Source organism: Melospiza melodia, chromosome 3 (genome assembly GCF_035770615.1).
Source record: "Melospiza melodia melodia isolate bMelMel2 chromosome 3, bMelMel2.pri, whole genome shotgun sequence".
Taxonomy (NCBI): domain Eukaryota; kingdom Metazoa; phylum Chordata; class Aves; order Passeriformes; family Passerellidae; genus Melospiza; species Melospiza melodia.
This window is the reverse complement of record NC_086196.1, coordinates 140,121,959-140,141,524: the sequence shown is the minus strand read 5'-3', so window position 1 is coordinate 140,141,524 and position 19,566 is coordinate 140,121,959. Positions and strand designations below refer to the sequence as shown.

At 67.9% G+C, this 19,566-nt stretch overlaps 1 protein-coding gene and 1 long non-coding RNA gene across 5 annotated transcripts; one reads left to right on the top strand and one right to left on the bottom strand.

Moving 5' to 3' along the window:
• The first annotated feature begins 62 nt into the window (after positions 1-62).
• Positions 63-457, top strand: LOC134416549 (uncharacterized). Of its 4 annotated transcripts, none has more exons than XR_010027297.1 (3): positions 63-152; positions 239-323; positions 367-446. It is a non-coding gene; the product is annotated as an uncharacterized LOC134416549 (long non-coding RNA). The 4 variants fall into 4 exon arrangements; XR_010027300.1 differs by having other exon boundaries at positions 70-152; positions 260-323; positions 388-457; XR_010027299.1 differs by having other exon boundaries at positions 70-152; positions 260-323.
• A 323-nt stretch (positions 458-780) lies between these two features.
• On the bottom strand, positions 781-17,722 carry DPYSL5 (dihydropyrimidinase like 5). Its single transcript, XM_063153282.1, has 13 exons — positions 17,661-17,722; positions 12,643-12,907; positions 11,009-11,167; positions 10,339-10,518; positions 10,188-10,256; positions 10,032-10,076; positions 9,851-9,926; positions 6,370-6,526; positions 5,861-6,002; positions 5,284-5,426; positions 3,736-3,943; positions 2,175-2,343; positions 781-931 (listed from the first exon to the last, which is right to left on the bottom strand). Exons 2-13 carry the CDS (start codon positions 12,901-12,903, stop codon positions 846-848), a joined length of 1,695 nt encoding a protein of 564 aa, XP_063009352.1. The 5' UTR covers positions 12,904-12,907; positions 17,661-17,722; the 3' UTR covers positions 781-845.
• Positions 17,723-19,566: the final 1,844 nt, after the last annotated feature.

Sequence of the window (19,566 nt, the reverse complement as noted above, 5' to 3'; positions counted from 1 at the left end):
GGGATGGGTTCTGATGGGATCAGGGTGGGTTCTGATAGGATCAGGGTGGGTTCTGATGGGATCAGGACGGGGTTCTGATGGGATCAGGACGGGGTTCTGATGGGATCAGGATGGGTTCTGATGGGATCAGGACGGGGTTCTGATGGGATCAGGTTGGGGTTCTGATGGGGTCATAGTGGGTTCTGATAGAATCAGGATGGGGTTCTGATGGGATCAGGGTGGGTTCTGATGGGATCAGGGTGGGTTCTGATGGGATCAGGATGCGTTCTGATGGGATCAGGATGGGTTCTGATGGGATCAGGACGGGGTTCTGATGGGATCAGGTTGGGGTTCTGATGGGATCAGGGTGGGTTCTGACGGGATCAGGGTGGGCTCTGACGGGATCAGGACGGGGTTCTGATGGGATCAGGGTGGGTTCTGATGGGATCAGGATGGGTTCTGATGGGATCAGGTTGGGATTCTGATGGGATCAGGACGGGGTTCGGGCTTGGGGCGGGGGTCCAGGGCCGGGGCAGGAAGGGGGGGTCCCTGCGTCTCCCCTACGCTAGTGACACAAACCACTTCAGAGTATTTCCACGTGATGCACAAACAAGTCAAAAATTCACTGATCCAAATCCAACGTGCAAACAGAAAAGGGCCGGGGGGGCACCCAGCGCCCCCGGCCCCCGGCGGCCCCCGCGCGGCACGGCCCGGCCCGGCACGGCCCGGCACGGCCCGGCCCGGCACGGCCCCGCCGGCGGCGGCAGCGGCGGCAGCGGCGGCGCGGGGCCCGCGGCCGGGCAGCCCCGCCGCACCGGAGCCGGAGCCGGGCCCGGGCGCCTCACTCGGGGGACTCGGGTCCGCCTCTACCAGATGCCGCTCGACCGGCCCCCGGGGGGAGCGAGAATCCGGGCCGAGGCTCGTTTTGGAACGTGGTCATCGATCTGAGAACCTGCCGGACACACGGACACACGGACGCTCGGACGGGGGCCCGGGGGGGCGGGGACACTGACCAGAACTGACCAACACTGACCAGTCCTGACCAACAGCGACCAGCACTGACCAACGCTGACCAGAACTGACCAGAGCTGACCAGCACTGACCAATACTGACCACCACTGGCCAATACCGACCAACACTGACCAACACTGACCAGTAGTGATCAGCACTGACCAACACTGACCAGTGCTGACCGGCACTGACCAACGCTGACCGGCACTGACCAACGCTGACCAGAACTGACCAACACTGACCAGCACTGACCAGAGCTGGCATTCAGGTCGTCCCCCCCCGTGCCCACGCCGTGCCCGAGGGCCAGAACCGCCGGTGCCAGCGGAGCCCCGAGCGGCGCTGCCCGGTACCGAGCCCCCGGTCCAGCGCGGGGAGGGGGCTGCCCCAGCTGGCACAGCCCTCGGTGCCCCCCAAGCTGGCACAGCCCCCGGTGGCCCCCAAGCTGGCACAGCTCCCAGTGCCCCCCAAGCTGGCACAGCTCCCAGTGCCCCCCAAGCTGGCACAGCCCCCGGTGCCCCCCAAGCTGGCACAGCCCCGGTGCCCCCCAAGCTGGCACAGCCCCAGTGCCCCCCAAGCTGGCACAGCCCCGGTGCCCCCCAAGCTGGCACAGCCCCAGTGCCCCCCAAGCTGGCACAGCCCCGGTGCCCCCGGCCCGTCCCCCAGCGCAGCCGCAGGACGGACGGTGCCCGGGGGGGGGCGTGGGCCGGGGGCTGCCGCTGGGGCTGGGGGCACCTCCCTGCTCTGCCACGGCCCCTGCCCGGGGATGTTTGTTGGGGTACCCTGGGAGCGCCCTGCGGGGGCACAGTGGGGACAGCCCGGAGCCGGAGGGGGTGACAGGACAGCAGTGGCAGGGACACCTGCGGTGGCACTGGGGACACCCGGGGGGTGACGGGGGACAATGGGGACACCCGGGGGGTGACAAGGGGCAATGGGGACGGCCTGCAGCAGGAGGGGGTGACAGGACAGCCCTAGGGAGAGGGATGGAGGGACACCTGCGGTGGCACCGGGGACACCCGAGGGGTGACGGGGGACAATGGGGACAGCTGCAGTGGCAATGGGAACACCCGGGAGGTGACGGGGGACAATGGGGACACCCGGGGGGGTGACAAGGGACAATGGGGACACCCGGGGGGGTGACAGGCGCCCGGCGGGGGCACCGGGCAGGGCACCGGGCCCGCTCTTACCGGACAGGCTGAAGCTGGACTCGTGCAGGTCCCTCATGCCCCCGTGTCGCGTGGCCGGCCGGGTGGGCGTATCGGCCAGCGGCGTCCCCGTCTCTTTTTTGCCGGCATGCACGACCACGGCCACGTCCCCCAGGTACGGGGTGCGGTCCACGGCCCGCAGCTTCAAATTCTGCCGGGAGCGAGAGGAGAGAGCGGAGAGAGAGCGGAGAGAGCGGAGAGAGCGGAGAGAGCGGAGAGAGCGTCAGCCGGGCCGGGCGCGGGCTTTGGGCGCCAGGGGTGCCAGGGCCGGGGTGCCAGGGGTGCCAGGGGTGCCAGGGCCGGGCGGGGCGGGGGGCTCGGGCCGGGCCGTGCTGGGGCTGGGGAGGGGGCGCTCGGAGGGGGCTGGGGGCGATCCCGGTGCAAAGCAGAGCAGGGACAGGAGCAGGGGCTGGGGGGGTTGGGGGGCCCTGGCAGAGCAGCCCCGAGCCCCGTCCCCCCGGCGGAGCCGAGCCGAGCCGAGCCGAGCCAAACCGAGCCGAGCCGAGCCGAGCCGAGCCAAGCAAAGCAAAGCCAAACTGAGCTGAGCCAAGCCGAGCCGAGCCAAGCAAAGCAAAGCAAAGCAAAGCAAAGCAAAGCAAAGCAAAACAAAGCAAAGCCAAACTGAGCCAAGCCAAGCCAAGCCAAGCCAAACCGAGCCGAGCCAAGGCCATGCAATGCCCTGTTGCCCCCACAGCCACCCAGAGCTCCCGAGAAGTGCCCCAGTGCTGGCCAAGCCTTCCTGTGAGCGGCTCCCTCCCCACGCTGTCCCCAGCCTGTCCCCTTCCCCGTGATGTCCCAGCATCACACCACGCTGTCCCCAGCCTGTCCCCCACAGCCCCACCCAGCGCGGGCACGGGCGGTGGCAGAGCCGCCGGGTGTCACCAGGGCAGCCCCAGGGATGTGTCCCTGTCCCGGTGTCACTGTGGCAGCCCCAGGGATGTGTCCCTGTCCCGGTGTCACCAGGGCAGCCCCAGGGACGTGTCCCTGTCCCGGTGTCACCATGAGCTGCGGGGCTGCCCCGGGACAGCCAGCAAAGGGCACAGCCTGGGCCAGGGCACAGTGAGGCCTGGTGCCTTGGAACGGCCATGGGCCACGCACGGGTGGGGACAAGTGTCCCAAGTGTCCCCTGCAGTGCCACGGTGCTGGCAAGGACCAGGGGAGTGCCCTGTGTCACATGCTGACCCGCAGGGACCCGGCTCCGTGCTGCTGGCACGGCATGGCACCGCCTGGCACTGCCACCGTCCCCTCCAGCAGCCAGCACGGTGCAGCCCTGTCCCTCACCGTGGCATTGCTCCAGCACAGTGATGGCACTGCTATGGCATGGCCACGGCATGGTTATGATGCTGCTCTGGCACAGCCACTGCACTGCTCTGGCACGGCCACTGCACAGCTCTGGCACTGCCATGGCACTGCTTTGGCACGGCCGTGGCATCACTCTAGTACTGCCCTGGCACAGCCATAGCACTGTTCTGGCACGGCCGTGGCATCACTCTAGTGCTGCCCTGGCACGGCCCCATCCCGGGCAGCTCTGCCCCGTCCGTACCTTCTCGCGCTGCACGAGTTTCTTGTAGGCCACGTCGGGGAAGGAGCGCAGCGGGCAGAACTTGCCGGTGCCCTCGGCGCACATGAAGACGCCGTTCTCGTAGACCACGCGCCCGCGGCTGATGGTGACCAGGGGCACGCCGTGGCACCGCATGTTCTCGTACAGGTTGATGTCCCCGCCCTGCACCTGCGTGCTGGCAGACACCGTCCTGGGCACAGGGACACGCGGGGACACGGGGACGGGGCTGTCACCGTCTGCGGGGCGCGGGGAGCGTCCCCAGCGTCCCCCCCGGCGCGGGCTGCTGTTGCAGCACGGTTTTATTTCACAGGGTATGGTCTGATTTGTTGTTTGGTAGGTGTTTGGGCTTTCCCCCCTGATTTTGGAGTGACACAGAGGTTTATCTCTTTGCTACTTCCCTACTTTTCTGCCCAGCTCCAAACCCCTCCTGTCCCAAGCAGTTTTCCTCTCCTGCGTCCCCTGCCCTTGTGTCCCACCCCCAGTTCTCCTGATTAGTTGATCATTGTATCCCCCCCTGAGACCTGTCCCCATGTCGCAGACATCTTCTGTGAAAACCCTTTTCTTTAGGAGTTTTCCCCCTGAGAAGCTGGGAGGCCTCAGGAACAAAATGTAAACATTGATTATCTGCTGCTGTGGAATGCAACAGCTGCATCTGTGATTGGTCTCGTGTGGATGTTTGGAATTAGTGACCAGTCACGGCAGAGCTGGCTCTCTCTCTCTCTCTCTGTCCGAGCCACAGACCTTTGTTTTTGTTCCATTCCATTCTCAGCTTAGCCAGCCTTCTGAGATGAAACTTTTCCCTCTATTCTTTTTAGTATAGTTTAAAGGTAATGTATGTAATAAAATAACAAATCAGCCTTCTGAAACATGGAGTCAGATCCTCGTCCCTTCCCTCACCTGGAAACCCCTGTGAACACTGTCACATCCCCCCTTACAGGCTGTGGTTTGCCCCCAGCTCGTTGCCTGGGACCCTGAGACTCGGGGAGTGTAAGGTGACCGTGGTCACAAGGGTTTTGAGGTGAAGAGAGAGGCGAGAATGTTGATTCTATGGTCAGAAGGCTTGATTTATTATTTTATGATATATATATAACATTATAACTATACTAAAAAGAATAGAAAGAAAGTTCTCAGAAGGCTAGCTAAGCTAAGAATAGAAAAAAATTAATAACAAAGTTCTGTGTCTGAGCAGAGAGCGAGGGCAGCTCTGCCGTGAGTGGTCAGTAAATCCAAACACCCACAGGAGACCAACACGGATCCACCCGTGGCATTCCACAGCAGCAGATAAACATTGCTCACATCTGTTGCTGAAACTTCTCAGCTCCAGCAGGAAAAAAAATCCTAAGAAAGGATTTTAATGAAAAGATGTTCCGTGACAGCGCAACACCAAATGAAGGAACCCGGCGCCACCCCAGGCCCGCGCTGTCCTTTTGTTCCGCGTCGCTGGGGTCCCGCTGGGCCCCAAGAGGGGCACTGCCACCCCCTGCCCGCGCTGCCACCACCCAGCAGGGCCGTGCCACCGGCTGCACCTACTTGGTGGCCTCGGGGTCCCAGACCACGACGTCGGCGTCGGCGCCGGGGATGATGCGGCCCTTGCGCGGGTACAGGTTGTGCAGCTTGGCGGCGTTGGAGCTGGTCACGGCCACGAAGCGGTTCTCGTCCATCTTGCCCCCCACCTGGCGCCGCAGCGGGGTCACGATTCGGGGGGCTGCGGTGCTCCCTGTCACCCCCCCAGCGCCCCCAAAATCCCAGGGGTGCCCCAAAATCCCGGGTGCGCTGCGGGGTCAGGATCCTCGCCAGGGCAGCTCTGGGGAGCTCCGTGCCCGCCGCCCTCGTGCCCGTCCCATGGTGGGATCTCCCATCCAGCAGGGAACCCCAGCCCCGTGCCCAGGCCAGCTCTGGGGAGCTCTGTGCCCTTGTGCCAGGGGGACACAGCCCATGGTGGGATGCCCCATCCAGCAGGGTCCCCGTGAGCCCCCAGCACCAGCCCCGTGCCCAGGCCCCACTGGGGAGCTCTGTGCCCACCACCCTCGTGCCCATCCCATGGTGGGATGCCCCATCCAGCAGGGTCCCTGTGAGCCCCCAGCACCAGCCCCGTGCCCAGCCCTACCACGCCACGCTCCCAGATGATGTTCATGCGGTCCTGCACGCCGCTGACGCCGTGGGGGATCTTGGTGAAGTCCTCCTTGCCCATGGCCTTCTGCTTGGTGCTGAAGGGCCGGTGGTCCGAGGCCACGACGTTCAACGTGTCACTGCGGGGGCACGGCAGGCTGGGGGGTGGCACTGCCAGGGGTGCCCAGGGAGCCTGGGACTAGGGGAATGGGGTACCCCTGCCATGGGGTGCCCAGGGAACTCGGGGAATGGGGTACCCCTGCCATGGGGTGCCCAGAGAGCTCAGAACTCGGGGAATGGGGTACCCCTGCCGTGGATTGCCGAGGGAATGGGGCACCCAGGGAATGAGGCACCTGGAGTTCTTGGCACCCAGGGAGAAGATGTCCAAGGAATGGGGCACCCAGGGAATGGGGCACCCAAGGAATGGGGTGCCTGGAGAACAGGGTGCCCAGGGGCAGGGATTGGGCACACCCGGGGCAGGCAGCTTGGCAGCCCGGGCAGGCTCACTTGGCGAGCAGGCTCATGAGGTAGGCAGAGGTGTTGGTGTCCAGGCGCAGCGGCGGCACGGTGACGTAGGCGGCGGCGTGGAACCAGTCCTGGTGGTAGTAGTGCAGCCCGGTGAGCGTGGCGTGCGCCGTGGTGGTCTCTGCGTACACCACCTTCCCTGCGGGGAGGCACGCGTGGGCACGGGGCCGTGCCAGGCACGCCGGGCACTGCCCGGGGCACGGGGCTGAGGTACCCGCGGGGCAGGAGCCCTGTGTGCTGTGTGTGCGCTGTGTGTGTGCTGTGTGTGATCTGTGTGTGAGCTGTGTGTGTGCTGTGTGTGTGCTGTGTGTGCTGTGTGTGTGCTGTGTGTGTGCTGTGTGTGCGCTGTGTGTGTGAGCTGTGTGTGTGCTGTGTGTGCTGTGTGTGCTGTGTGTGTGCTGTGTGTGCGCTGTGTGTGCTGTGTGTGCTGTGTGTGAGCTGTGTGTGTGCTGTGTGTGAGCTGTGTGTGTGAGCTGTGTGTGAGCTGTGTGTGTGCTGTGTGTGCTGTGTGTGCTGTGTGTGTGCTGTGTGTGTGCTGTGTGTGAGCTGTGTGTGTGAGCTGTGTGTGTGCTGTGTGTGTGCTGTGTGTGTGCTGTGTGTGAGCTGTGTGTGAGCTGTGTGTGTGCTGTGTGTGCGCTGTGTGTGTGCTGTGTGTGTGCTGTGTGTGAGCTGTGTGTGTGTGCTGTGTGTGAGCTGTGTGTGTGCTGTGTGTGTGCTGTGTGTGAGCTGTGTGTGCGCTGTGTGTGTGCTGTGTGTGAGCTGTGTGTGTGTGCTGTGTGTGAGCTGTGTGTGTGCTGTGTGTGTGCTGTGTGTGAGCTGTGTGTGTGCAGTATGTGTGCTGTGTGTGAGCTGTGTGTGAGCTGTGTGTGTGCTGTGTGTGTGCTGTGTGCGAGCTGTGTGTGTGCTGTGTGTGAGCTGTGTGTGCGCTGTGTGTGTGAGCTGTGTGTGTGCTGTGTGTGAGCTGTGTGTGTGAGCTGTGTGTGTGCTGTGTGTGAGCTGTGTGTGTGTGCTGTGTGTGTGCTGTGTGTGAGCAGTGTGTGAGCTGTGTGTGAGCTGTGTGTGAGCTGTGTGTGAGCTGTGTGTGAGCTGTGTGTGTGCTGTGTGCGCTGTGTGTGTGCTGTGTGTGAGCTGTGTGTGTGCTGTGTGTGAGCTGTGTGTGAGCTGTGTGTGTGCTGTGTGTGTGCTGTGTGTGTGCTGTGTGTGAGCTGTGTGTGAGCTGTGTGTGCGCTGTGTGTGTGCTGTGTGTGAGCTGTGTGTGAGCTGTGTGTGCGCTGTGTGTGTGCTGTGTGTGAGCTGTGTGTGAGCTGTGTGTGCTGTGTGTGCGCTGTGTGTGAGCTGTGTGTGTGCTGGGTGTGTGCTGTGTGTGAGCTGTGAGCTGTGTGTGCGCTGTGTGTGCTGTGTGTGTGCTGTGTGCGTGCTGTGTGTGCGCTGTGTGTGTGCTGTGTGTGCTGTGTGTGAGCTGTGTGTGAGCTGTGTGTGTGCTGTGTGTGTGCTGTGTGTGTGCTGTGTGTGTGCTGTGTGTGTGCTGTGTGTGAGCTGTGTGTGACCTGTGTGTGTGAGCTGTGTGTGTGCTGTGTGTGTGCTGTGTGTGTGCTGTGTGTGTGCTGTGTGTGTGAGCTGTGTGTGAGCTATGTGTGTGCTGTGTGTGCGCTGTGTGTGTGCTGTGTGTGTGCTGTGTGTGCGCTGTGTGTGCGCTGTGTGTGTGAGCTGTGTGTGAGCTGTGTGTGTGCTGTGTGTGTGCTCTGTGTGAGCTGTGTGTGTGAGCTGTGTGTGAGCTGTGTGTGTGCTGTGTGTGTGCTGTGTGTGAGCTGTGTGTGTGCTGTGTGTGAGCTGTGTGTGAGCTGTGTGTGAGCTGTGTGTGTGCTGTGTGTGAGCTGTGTGTGCGCTGTGTGTGAGCTGTGTGTGAGCTGTGTGTGTGCTGTGTGTGAGCTGTGTGTGTGCTGTGTGTGAGCTGTGTGTGCTGTGTGTGAGCTGTGTGTGTGCTGTGTGTGAGCTGTGTGTGAGCTGTGTGTGAGCTGTGTGTGTGCTGTGTGTGAGCTGTGTGTGCGCTGTGTGTGAGCTGTGTGTGCGCTGTGTGTGCGCTGTGTGTGTGAGCTGTGTGTGATCTGTGTGTGAGCTGTGTGTGTGCTGTGTGTGCGCTGTGTGTGAGCTGTGTGTGAGCTGTGTGTGATCTGTGTGTGAGCTGTGTGCTGTGTGTGTGCTGTGTGTGAGCTGTGTGTGTGCTGTGTGTGAGCTGTGTGTGCGCTGTGTGTGAGCTGTGTGTGAGCTGTGTGTGTGCTGTGTGTGTGCTGTGTGCGAGCTGTGTGTGTGCTGTGTGTGAGCTGTGTGTGCGCTGTGTGTGCTCAGGTGTGTGATCTGTGTGTGATCTGTGTGTGAGCTGTGTGTGTGCTGTGTGTGAGCTGTGTGTGTGATCTGTGTGTGTGCTGTGTGTGTGCTGTGTGTGCGCTGTGTGTGTGAGCTGTGTGTGTGAGCTGTGAGCTGTGTGTGCGCTGTGTGTGCGCTGTGTGTGTGAGCTGTGTGTGATCTGTGTGTGAGCTGTGTGTGTGCTGTGTGTGCGCTGTGTGTGATCTGTGTGTGAGCTGTGTGCTGTGTGTGAGCTGTGTGTGAGCTGTGTGTGTGAGCTGTGTGTGTGCTGTGTGTGCGCTGTGTGTGCTGTGTGTGTGCTGTGTGTGTGCTGTGTGTGCTGTGTGTGTGCTGTGTGTGTGCTGTGTGTGTGCTGTGTGTGTGCTGTGTGTGCGCTGTGTGAGCTGTGTGTGTGCTGTGTGTGTGCTGTGTGTGCGCTGTGTGTGCGCTGTGTGTGTCTCATGTGTGCGCAGGTGTGTGACCCGCATGTGTCCTGCGAGCACTCAGGTGTGTGTCACCCGTGTGTTACCTGTGCGTGTCCCCTGTGTGCCCATGTGTCTGTGCTCACGTGTGTGACCTGGATGTGACCTGTGCGTGTCCCCTGTGTGTCCCTTGGGTACAAGCAGAGCTGGGGGCCCAGGTGCGCTCACCTGTGCTCGGGCACGGCCCCACAGGGACACCTGAGTTCCTGTGTCTGTGTGTCTGCCCATGTCTGTCCGTGCCCACGTCCGTGTGTCTGTCCCTGCCCACGTGTCTGTCCGTGCCCACGTCTGCCTGCGTGTCTGTCCATGTGTCTGTCCATGCCCGTGTGTCTCCACCTGCCCGCAGCCCCACACTCCACGCCCACGCCCCCATCTCCCCCCAGCCCAGGTGTGAGCCGTGTCCGTGGGGTTTCCTGTGCCCCCAAGGGCTGGGCAGGGAGGTCCCCTCCCCCCGTGTCCCCCGATTGTGTCCCCTACCCTGCATCTCGGCGGCGGCGATGACATCCCCCGTGTCCCCCCGTGTCCCCCCCGTGTCCCCCCGTGTCCCCCGATTGTGTCCCCTACCCTGCATCTTGGCGGCGGTGATGACATCCCCCGTGTCCCCCCCGTGTCCCCCCGTGTCCCCCCGTGTCCCCTACCCTGCATCTTGGCGGCGGCGATGACGTCCCCCGCGGACATGCTGGACACGTTCACCAGGTACACGGGGCAGTGGGTCTGCGCACAGGGGGTCACTGGCACTGTCCCCACGGCACCCAGCCCCCCGGGGGGCACGGGGACCCCCACGGGGCAGGGACAGCCCCCCACGCTCGGGACACTCACCCGGTTGGCGATGGTGATGACACGGTGCGTGGCCTCGGCCTCCAGCTGCAGGGACAGCAACAGTGACACGGTGACGCGCGCCGGCGGCACCGCAGGGACGGGCAGCGATGCCCCGGCCCGTGCCAGCCCCCCCCGGTGGCACCTGCCGTCACCCACCTCCTCAGGCCGGCTGATCTCGATGCCCTCGGGCCCCGTGATGCCCAGGTCCAGCGCTTCCTTGGCTCCCTGCGGGTTTGGGGGGTTCAGGGTGGCACGGGGTGGGTGCCCCCCGCCCGGCCGGGTGCCCGCCGCCCCCGCGCCCCCTCACCTCGGCCACCAGCTCGCCGTTCTCGGCGTGCACGCGGGCGATGGCGCCGATGTCGCGGCAGGCGCGCAGCACCTGGTACAGCTCGCTGTCCCGCAGCATGTACAGCTCCTTGTAGGCCATGAACATCTGGAACGAGTTCACGCCCTTCTCCCGCACCAGCGTCTCCATCTCCGCCTTCACCTGCGGGGCAGCGGGCTCAGGGGGGGCTCAGCCCGCCCTGAGGGGGCCCCCGGGGACACGGCGCGGGGATTTGGGGGTGACGCGGGCGGTGACAGATGCCGGAGGGGGGGTCGGGGCCGGGGTCTCCGCGCAGCGCGGCCGGGAGCCGGCTCTGATCCCCCCGCGGCGGCTGCGAGGGGATCGCGGCGCTCAGCGTGCCGTGGGACGGGGGCTGCCCACCCCCCCTGCCCGCCGCCCCCACGGGGGTCCCGCTGCGGGCCGGGGTCCCCCCGGGCTCGGGGCAGCGGCGGCAGCAGCGCCTTCCCCGCCCCGCAGAGACCCCCTTGTGCCAGGGCAGCCCCGAGCCCCCGCCCCGCTGAGCCCGGCTCAGGGCAGCTCAAAAGGCGGCCTGGGGGCTCAGCCCACCCCCCGGGCGGATAATGGGATCAGGGGGCCGGGAATGACCCCGGCAGCTGCTCCCGCCGTGCCGTGCCGTGCCGTGCCCGCTCACCTTGGGCGCCCACCAGGTGATGCCCATGTGCAGGGCGTAGTCGCAGCACACCTTGGGGTCGGCCAGGCTGCGGCACTTCTCGTAGGCGTCCAGCAGCGACGTGTCCTTGTCGGGCAGGACGTGCCCGATGATCATCGTCGTGCCCCCCACCAGCGCTGCCTGCACGGGGGGCACAGGGGCCGCGGTGGGGCTGAGGGCTCATCCCCCGGGCCTGCCCGCGGCCAGGGGAGCTGCCAGGTGTGCCCGGGCCACGTTCGGGCATTGCCCACAGCCAGGGGAGCTGCCAGGTGTGCCCGGGCCACGTTCGGGCATTGCCCACAGCCAGGGCAGCTGCCAGGTGTGCCCGGGCCACGTTCGGGCATTGCCCACAGCCAGGGGAGCTGCCAGGTGTGCCCGGGCCACGTTCGGGCATTGCCCACAGCCTTGGGGGGGTGCTGGCTGCAGACAGGGACCCCCGCGTCCCCCCGGCCCCGCCAATGGCTGCCCCTGTGCAGCAGCACATCTGGACGCATGGCACATCTGGAGAGCCCCATCCTGCCGTGCCGGGGCACCCCCAGCCCCGGCGCTGGGTTTGGGGTGCTGAGGGAGCCCCAGCACAGAGCCCAGGGTGGGTTTGGGGTGCTGAGGGAGCCCCAGCACAGAGCCCAGGGTGGGTTTGGGGTGCTGAGGGAGCCCCAGCACAGAGCCCCGGGTGGGTTTGGGGTTCTCAGGGACCCCAAGCACAGAACCCCGGGTGGGTTTGGGGTTCTCAGGGACCCCAAGCACAGAACCCCGGGTGGGTTTGGGGTGCTGAGGGAGCCCCAGCACAGAGCCCAGGGTGGGTTTGGGGTGCTGAGGGAGCCCCAGCACAGAGCCCAGGGTGGGTTTGGGGTTCTCAGGGATCCCCAGCACAGAACCCCGGGTGGGTTTGGGGTGCTGAGGGAGCCCCAGCACAGAGCCCAGGGTGGGTTTGGGGCCGCTGGGCGCCCCCCCGTTGCCGTTGCCGTTGCCGTTGCCGTTGCCGTGGGCGGCAGGGCAGGCGCGGTGGCCCCGCCGCTGTCCCCGGCTCACCCCGCCCCGCTAATCCCCAAAGCTCCTTTGCCCACGGGCGCTCTCGGGAGGAGCTGCCGGCCTGGCGCCGCCACGAGCGGGTGACGGGGACACGGAGCGGGGCTGGCATGTGGCGCCCGTGGGCATCGCACGGGGCCCTTCCACCAAACCGGACCCTTCTCCCAGAACGCTCTAATAGCGACTCCCACTCTCAACATAATGCAATTAATATAACATAATTAACACAACATAATTGAACTATACCCTAATTTAACGTAACTTTTACCTACAACACCACCAGCACAGCGCTGAGCCCCCTGCCCGGGGACACCGAGCACAGCCTGGGGACAGCCTGGGGACAGCCTGGGGACAGGCACGGCCAGCGCCGGCCTGGCACAATGGCCGCTCTGTGTGGGCACCGGGGACAGCGGGACAGGCTGCAGGGACAATCGTGGGCCGGCCCAAGCAGCGACACCCGGTGCGCGGTGACACCGGCACGGGGAGGTGGCCGAGCTGGCACAGGGTGCCACGGCCCGGCACGGGGATGCGGGCACACAACGGCCCCGTGGGCAGCCCGGGCAGGGCAGGGCACGGCTCGCGGCTACCTTGGTGCCGTGGTAGAAGTCATCGACGCAGGTGGCGTTCATGAAGGTCTGGTGGAAGTGGGTGCTGGTGTCGATGCCGCCGGGGATGACGAGCTTGCCGGTGGCGTCGATGACCTTGGCGCCGCCGGGGATCATCAGCTCGCGGCCCACCTGCTGGATGATGCCGTTCTCGATGTACACATCGGCCTCCAGCGTGCAGTCGTCGTTGACCACCTTGCCGCCCTTGATCAGGATCCGCACGCTGGCCGCGTTGGCCATCATGGTGCTGCGGGCACGGGGCGGCGGGGTGAGCGCCGGGAGCGCCCACGGGAACCGGGGCACCGCGCCGCCCGCCCCGCGCCGCCCGCCGTGCCCGGAGGTGCCCCCGGGGCTGAGCCCGCAGCCGTGCGTCCCGCACGGGCCGCGGGGATGGATTATCCCGGGAAATCGCGCAGAGGAGGGGCTGGCACGGGGCTGGGGCCGCGTCCGTGCCAGGGACCCGCTGCGGGGACTGCGGGCTGCACCTCGCCGGTGCCAACCCCCTGGAGATCCTGAGCAGGGCTGCCAGAGCGCCTCTGTGCCACCCTGCACTGCCAGTGCCACCCACCCTGCCACCCTGCACTGCCAGAGCGCCTCTGTGCCACCCTGCACTGCCAGTGCCACCCACCCTGCCACCCTGCACTGCCAGCGCCACCCCCCTGCAGCACCTGAGCAGGGCTGCCCATCCCTGCCACCCTGCCAGTGCCACTGTCTGCCACCCTGCACCGCCAGTGCCACCCGTGCCACGGGGACATGGCCGTGTGCCCCCACACCCAGGGCACACTGCCCACCGTGTCCCTGTGAGTGCCCAGGACTGGCACGGACAGCTCCAGAGCTGGCATCACTCGCTGGGGGCTCTGCCCACTGCCCCATGAGGTGCCAGCTCTGCCAGAGACCCAGCACAGCCTGAGCCCCCGGCAGGGAGGGGCATCCCCAGCCACCATCAATAAATTCAATAAATCCTTCGGTGAAGGTCAAACACCATCGACCCGCCGGAGCAGGGACAGCAGTGCCAGCTGTGCCCACCCGGGGGGCATCAGGTGGGCTGGGACCCCCCCAGAGCCCCCAGAGCAGCAGAGACCCACGGAGAGACCCACGGAGAGACCCCTGCCCCTCTGCGCCCACTGCAGGGACCCCTGCACCAGGCAGAGCCCCTGGCACCCACACGGGCAGCGTGGGGCACTCTGGCACGACTGGCACGGTGCCGGCACTGGGCAGCGCTGTGGGAACCGCCCCTGGTGCCCACCCAGCCCCTGGCACAGCCCCACCGGAGCCAGAACCGAGCTGGGGGCACAGGCTGCTGCTGCTGCTGGGTGCCAGGCGGTGTCCGGTGCCGCCACAGCCCCTCAGGAGGGCACCGGGACTGGCACGGGGCTCTGAAGGGACCGTCCCGAGCCGTGCCAGGGCTCTGCAGCACCTGCTGGGCACAGATGGCTCCCGAGGCTGGGCTGGCAGCTGGGCATGCCGGGCTGGCACAGCTGCAGGGAGGGGACAGGGGCACCCCAGGGACCAGCACAGCTGCACCGGGGGGTTCAGCGGCCCCTCACGGCCCGGCCCCTGCCCCCGGCGCTCCCGGTGCCAGCTGGAGCCGTGCCCGCTGCCCTCGCCCCGCACAGAGCAGCAGCAGCTGCCGGCCCGGGCAGGGCCCCCCCTCGGGAATGTCACCGGCACGCACAGCTGTGACACCGCTCCGGGGACACCGCGGGACCGGGGCGGGCGGCACCGGCCCCGTGCGGCGTGCCAGGCCGCTGTGGCACGCCGGGCACGGCGGCCTCGGCTCTGCCTGGCACACGGGGAAGCTGCTGCCCCACACCAGGGGCGTGCCAGGGGACGCCTGGGACACCGGGGCTGCACTGGGGGGACAAGGGGGTGACAGGGACAAGGGGTCACCCAGCTCTGAGCCCCCACACCGACACCAGGGGCACGACACAGGGGCAGGGATCGGCCCGGGCGGGGTGAGAGCAGAGGGGACGAGCTGTGCCAGGGTGGCACCGTGGGGCACGATGGCACTGCCGGCCCTGGGAGCCCAGGGCAGGGCTGGGGGTGCAGGAGGGGCACAGGGAGGGGTGGCACGGCTCGGGGAGGGGTGGCACAGAGCAGAGGGAGGGACGGAGCGGGCAGCACGTGGCAGCCCGAGATGAAAGCAGAGCTGTGCCCAGGGTGGCACCATGGGGCACACGGGCCCTGCGAGCCCCTGGCAGCTCAGGGCAGGGCAGGGGGTGGAGGAGGGGTTCAGGGAGGGGTGGTACGGTGCAGGGAGGTGTTCAGGGAGGGCTGGCACGGCTCGGGGAGGGCTGGCACGGTGCAGAGAGAGGGGTGGCACGGTGCAGGGAGGGGTGGCACAGTGCAGAGAGAGGGGTGGCACGGAGCAGGGAAGGGTGGCACGGTGCAGGAAGGGTGGCACAGTGCAGGGAAGGGGTGGCACGGTGCAGGGAAGGGGTGGCACGGTGCAGGGAAGGGGTGGCACGGTGCAGGGAAGGGTGGCACGGTGCAGGAAGGGGTGGCACGGTGCAGGGAAGGGTGGCACGGTGCAGGGAGGGGTGGCACGGTGCAGGGAAGGGTGGCACGGAGCAGGAAGGGTGGCACGGTGCAGGGAGGGGTGGCACGGTGCAGGGAGGGTTCAGGGAGGACTGGCACGGCTCGGGGAGGGCTGGCACGGCTCGGGGAGGGCTGGCACGGTGCAGAGGCAGGGCTGGAGCAGGCAGCACGTGGCAGCCCGAGATGAAAGCAGAGCCGCACTGACGGATCTGGAGCACACGGAGCGACTGCCAGCGGTGCCGCAGCACCGGGCACCGTGACACCCCCGGCACGGGGAGGGCGGAGGGGGCGTGGGCACGGCCCGGGGGCCGCGGGGCTGCCAGGGGCGCAGGGCACGGAGCACCGAGAGGAGGCGGCAGCCGCACACGCTGCCCGCGGCCAGCGCAGAGCCATCCCCGCCGCTGCCACCGCTCCGGGCACCTCTGCCACCCTGTGCCAGCCACCCCTGGCACCGCCCCGATGTCCCCACGCCGCCAGGGCCGTGCCCAGCGCTGAATGCCCACGATGGCCCGCCTGGCACACCGCTGCTCCCATTTCCCCTTGACTGTCCCCGGGTCACACCCAGCGCTCCCACTGCTCACACCGGTGACCCCCAAGCTCACACCGAGCGTCCCCGGGGCCTCCGTCCCGCCGTGCCCCTGCCCGCGGTGCCAGCCTGGCACCGGCCCCGGGGGCACCGGGGCCGCGTCTCGCGTTCCAGCCGGCGCTGCGGCGGTGGCACGGCCGGCACCGGCCCGAGCCTGGTGCCAGCCAGCGGGCCCCGGGCAGGGCAGAGCCGCAGCGCCGGCGCCGGGGGGCACCGGGGGCGGCCCGGGACCCCCGCCCAGCCCGGCACGCGAAGCGGGGGCTCGCGGGGACGGCTGTGCCGCCGGGACAGCTGCGGCCCCGCAGGACAAAGGGACCCCGGCCCGGCGGGGCTGCCGGGGGCACCTGTTGGGGTCGGGGCGGCCGCCGGGCCCGGCCTTTGTGCCGGGGCTGCCGCATCGTGCGGCCCCCGCCGCCCCCCGCTTTTGTCTGCGCCGCCGAGACCCCACCGGGCCCGACCCCACCCTGCGCCCGCCCCCCCCGGGGCTCCCCTTTGTCACGGTGCCCTCGGTGACCGCCGCGCCGCCGGCACCGACCGCGACCACCGCCCGTGGCCGGCCAGGGGTGGCGGCTGGGTGGGCACGGCTCGGAGCGCCGCCCCGGCGGGGGGGGCACCGAGCCCGGCCCGGCCCTGCCCGGCTCCGATCCGGTGTCGCTGTCCCGGTGCCGGAGGAGCTGCGGTGTCACCGAGCCACCGCCCCGGGAAGGAGCGGGGATGGCGGCAGGAGGAGGAGGAGGAGGATGCTCCGTCAGAGCCGGGATGCTGCTGCTGCGGCCGCTCCTCGTCCCCGCGGGCACCTTGGCCCGGCCCGGCCCGGAACGGGCACGGAACGGGCACTGCGCGGCCACGCCCGAGCGGGCACGGGGCGCTGCGGAGGGTCCCGGTGCCGGCTGCGGGGACACGGGGCAGTCCCATCGCCGCTCCCGGGCCCCGTCACCGCCCGGCGCCGACCCCCGGGGCACTGCGGCAGAGGCCGGAGCGGCGGGCACCGGAACCGGGCTGCGGCCGAACGGGGGGGCCGGCCCGGGGACCCTCGAGAGCCGGGCCCGGTGCGGGCGCCGGGCTGGGCCGGGCCCGGGCGCGGCTCGGGGGCGGTGCCGCTGCCGCGGGTCCGTTCCCGGAGCGCGATGCGGGCCGGGCGGGGGTCCCGGTGCGCGGTCCGGAGGCGCGGGGGGTGCCGGTCTCGCCGGCCCGGGGCGGCTCCGCAGACAAAGCCCGGGGCCGCCCAGCACAAAGGATGCTCGGAGCCGGGGCGGGGCCGCCCGGGAGACCCGGCGGAACAATGAGCCGGGCCCGGAGGGACCCCCGCCGCCCCTCGCCGCCCGCCGCCCCGGGCTCCGCGCTCCGCCGCGCCCCGGCACCTGCCGCTCCGCTCCCGGTCGCGATACGGCGCCGAGAGCGACCGGGCCCGACCGAGGAGCAGCAGCCGTGCCCGGCATCGCACCGTGCCGGGGCGAACCCCTCGCGCTGTCGCGACACCACCGCCTGTCGCGACAGGTGTGTCGCCACGGGTGGGCGGCGGCCGCGCGCAGCTGCTCTGCGCGGCGATTCCCGCGAAGCGCCCCGGGCGGGGACGGCGGGCGCTCCCCTCCATCCTCGCCCGTCCATTCACTCGCGCCTGCCGAGACGCGCGCACCTGTCGCGATTGTGCAGCCCGTCGCGATAACGAGCCGGGTCCGCAGGAGCGGGAAAGGAAAAGCCGAGCACGGTCCGGCGCGGCCCGGCTCGGCCCGGCTCAGCCCGGCTCGGCTCACCCCAACCAAACCCAGCCCAGCCCAGCCCGGCCCGGCCCCGTCCGGTCCGATCCGCTCCGACCCGGTTCGGTTCGGCCGGACCCAGCCCCGCTGCGCCCCGCCCGGTCCGGTACCGCCGGTACCTCCCGCTCCGGTGCCGCTCCCGGTGCCGCTGCGGCCGCGATCGCCTCTCACCCGAACCTGCGCCGCGGGGGCGGGGCCTGGCCGCGCCTGCACCAATCACCGCCCGCCCTGGCGCCGGGGGGCGGGGCCGAGCCCCCCAGCAGGGTGGGCTGCGCGCGGCCTGACTGACAGCCGGAGGGGGCGGGGCCAGGGCCCGGGGCTCCGCCCCCCGCCACCTGCACGCGCCGTTGCCGTGGTGACGGAGCGCGCGCGGATACCCCCGGTGACCCCGGGACCCCCCCGTGACATCCCCGGGACATCCCCTGGGAACCACCCGGGACACCCCAACACACCCCCGGGACACCCTCGGGACATCCCCGGGACAACCCTGGACCCCTCCCCGGGACACCCCTGAGAACCCCCCTGACACGCCTGGACCCCCCCATGACACCCCTATGACACCCCCGGGACCCCCGTGGCACCCCTGTGACACCCCTAGGAACCCTTCAGGACACCCCCGGGACACCCCTGGACCCCCTCATGACAGCCCCGTGACCCCCCTGGGACCCCCGGGACTTCCCCGGGACATCCCTGTGACATCCCCGGTGACCCCTGGGAACCCTCGGGACACCCCCAGGACACCCCTGGGACACCCCTGGAACTCCTCTTGGAACCGTGGGGGTTCCTCCCTGGGAACCCTCGGGACATCCCCTGGACCCCCCGGGGCACCCCCCGGGCCCCCTCTTGGGACCCCCGCGACACCCCTGGAACATTTCTGGGACACCCCTGGACCCCAAACAGTGCCTGGAAACACCCAGTGGTGCCCAGTCCATCCCAGTAACACCGGGCAGTGCCCAGCATACCCCACCAGCTGCCAGCCCTGGACTGTCCTGGCAGTGCCCAGGAGCTCCTGGCACAGCCCCTCTGGGTGCCGTCAGGCGCCTGAGGTGTGGTGACAGGACAGAGGTGCTGTCCCCATCCTGCCCTGTGAGCAGCCTGGCACACTGCTGGTGGCACCGGACACTCACAGTGACAGATGTGGCACTTGGCTGTGGGGCAGCAGTGGGGACACGGGGCTGGGTCATGGGGTTGGGGATCTTCTGCTTCACCCACATCCTAATGTCCACTTCCCATCCCATCCCATTATCCCGTTATCCTGTTATCCCATCCCATCCTATCCCATAATCCCATGCCATGCCATGCCATGCCATGCCATGCCATGCCATGCCATGCCATCCCATCCCATCCCATCATCCCATGCCATGCCATGCCATCCCATCCCATCCCATTATCCCATGCCATGCCATGCCATGCCATCCCATCCCATCCCATCATCCCAACCCAGTGGTGCCACCCTGTCCTTGGGCACTGCCTGGCTCTGCCAGGTCCTGTCCTGGGCACCCCCTTTGGTGTCTCTGGGGCTTTGCTGTCTCCCCTGTACTGGGGACACCAGGGACAAACATTCTGTCCCTGCCAGGACCCCCAGGTCCTTCCAGAGCCACCCCAGGACTGTCACAGCCAGGGGCTCTCCCTCCCCAGGGCAGCAGGTGGCATTTGTCCCTGTCCCTGGCATTTGTCCCTGTTGGTGCCTCCTCCAGCCAGGCTGGGCCCTGCTGCCCTTGGGCACAGGGACAGCTCTGCACAGGTCTGGTGACCACAGGCACAAATCTGGGTGGGAAGGGACCCCAAATCCCACCCAGTGCCACCCTTGCCATGGCAGGGACACTGCCACTGTGCCAACCCCAGTGTTCAGCCTGGCCCTGGGCACTGCCAGGGATCCAGGGGCAGCCCCAGCTGCTCTGGGTGATGCCTTGTGCAGGCTGAGCTGGAGCAGAGGCTGGGCAGAGCTAAAGAATCAAACAGGGATTTATTCAAAGCATCTCCTGCATGGATCCACCTTGGGCAGCACAAGAGCCCAGCCAGGGC

What these genes read in the sequence shown, in the direction of transcription:
- DPYSL5 (XM_063153282.1), bottom strand. Translation starts at nt 12,903, where the DNA reads ATGATGGCCAACGCGGCCAGCGTGCGGATCCTGATCAAGGGCGGCAAG. An exon ending in CGCCGCCGCCAAGATGCAGG is followed by an intron (nt 6,527 to 9,850) that starts GTAGGGGACACG and finishes GCCTCCCCGCAG; the next exon opens with GGAAGGTGGTGTACGCAGAG. An exon ending in TGGGACCCCGAGGCCACCAA is followed by an intron (nt 3,944 to 5,283) that starts GTAGGTGCAGCC and finishes CCCTGTGCCCAG; the next exon opens with GACGGTGTCTGCCAGCACGC.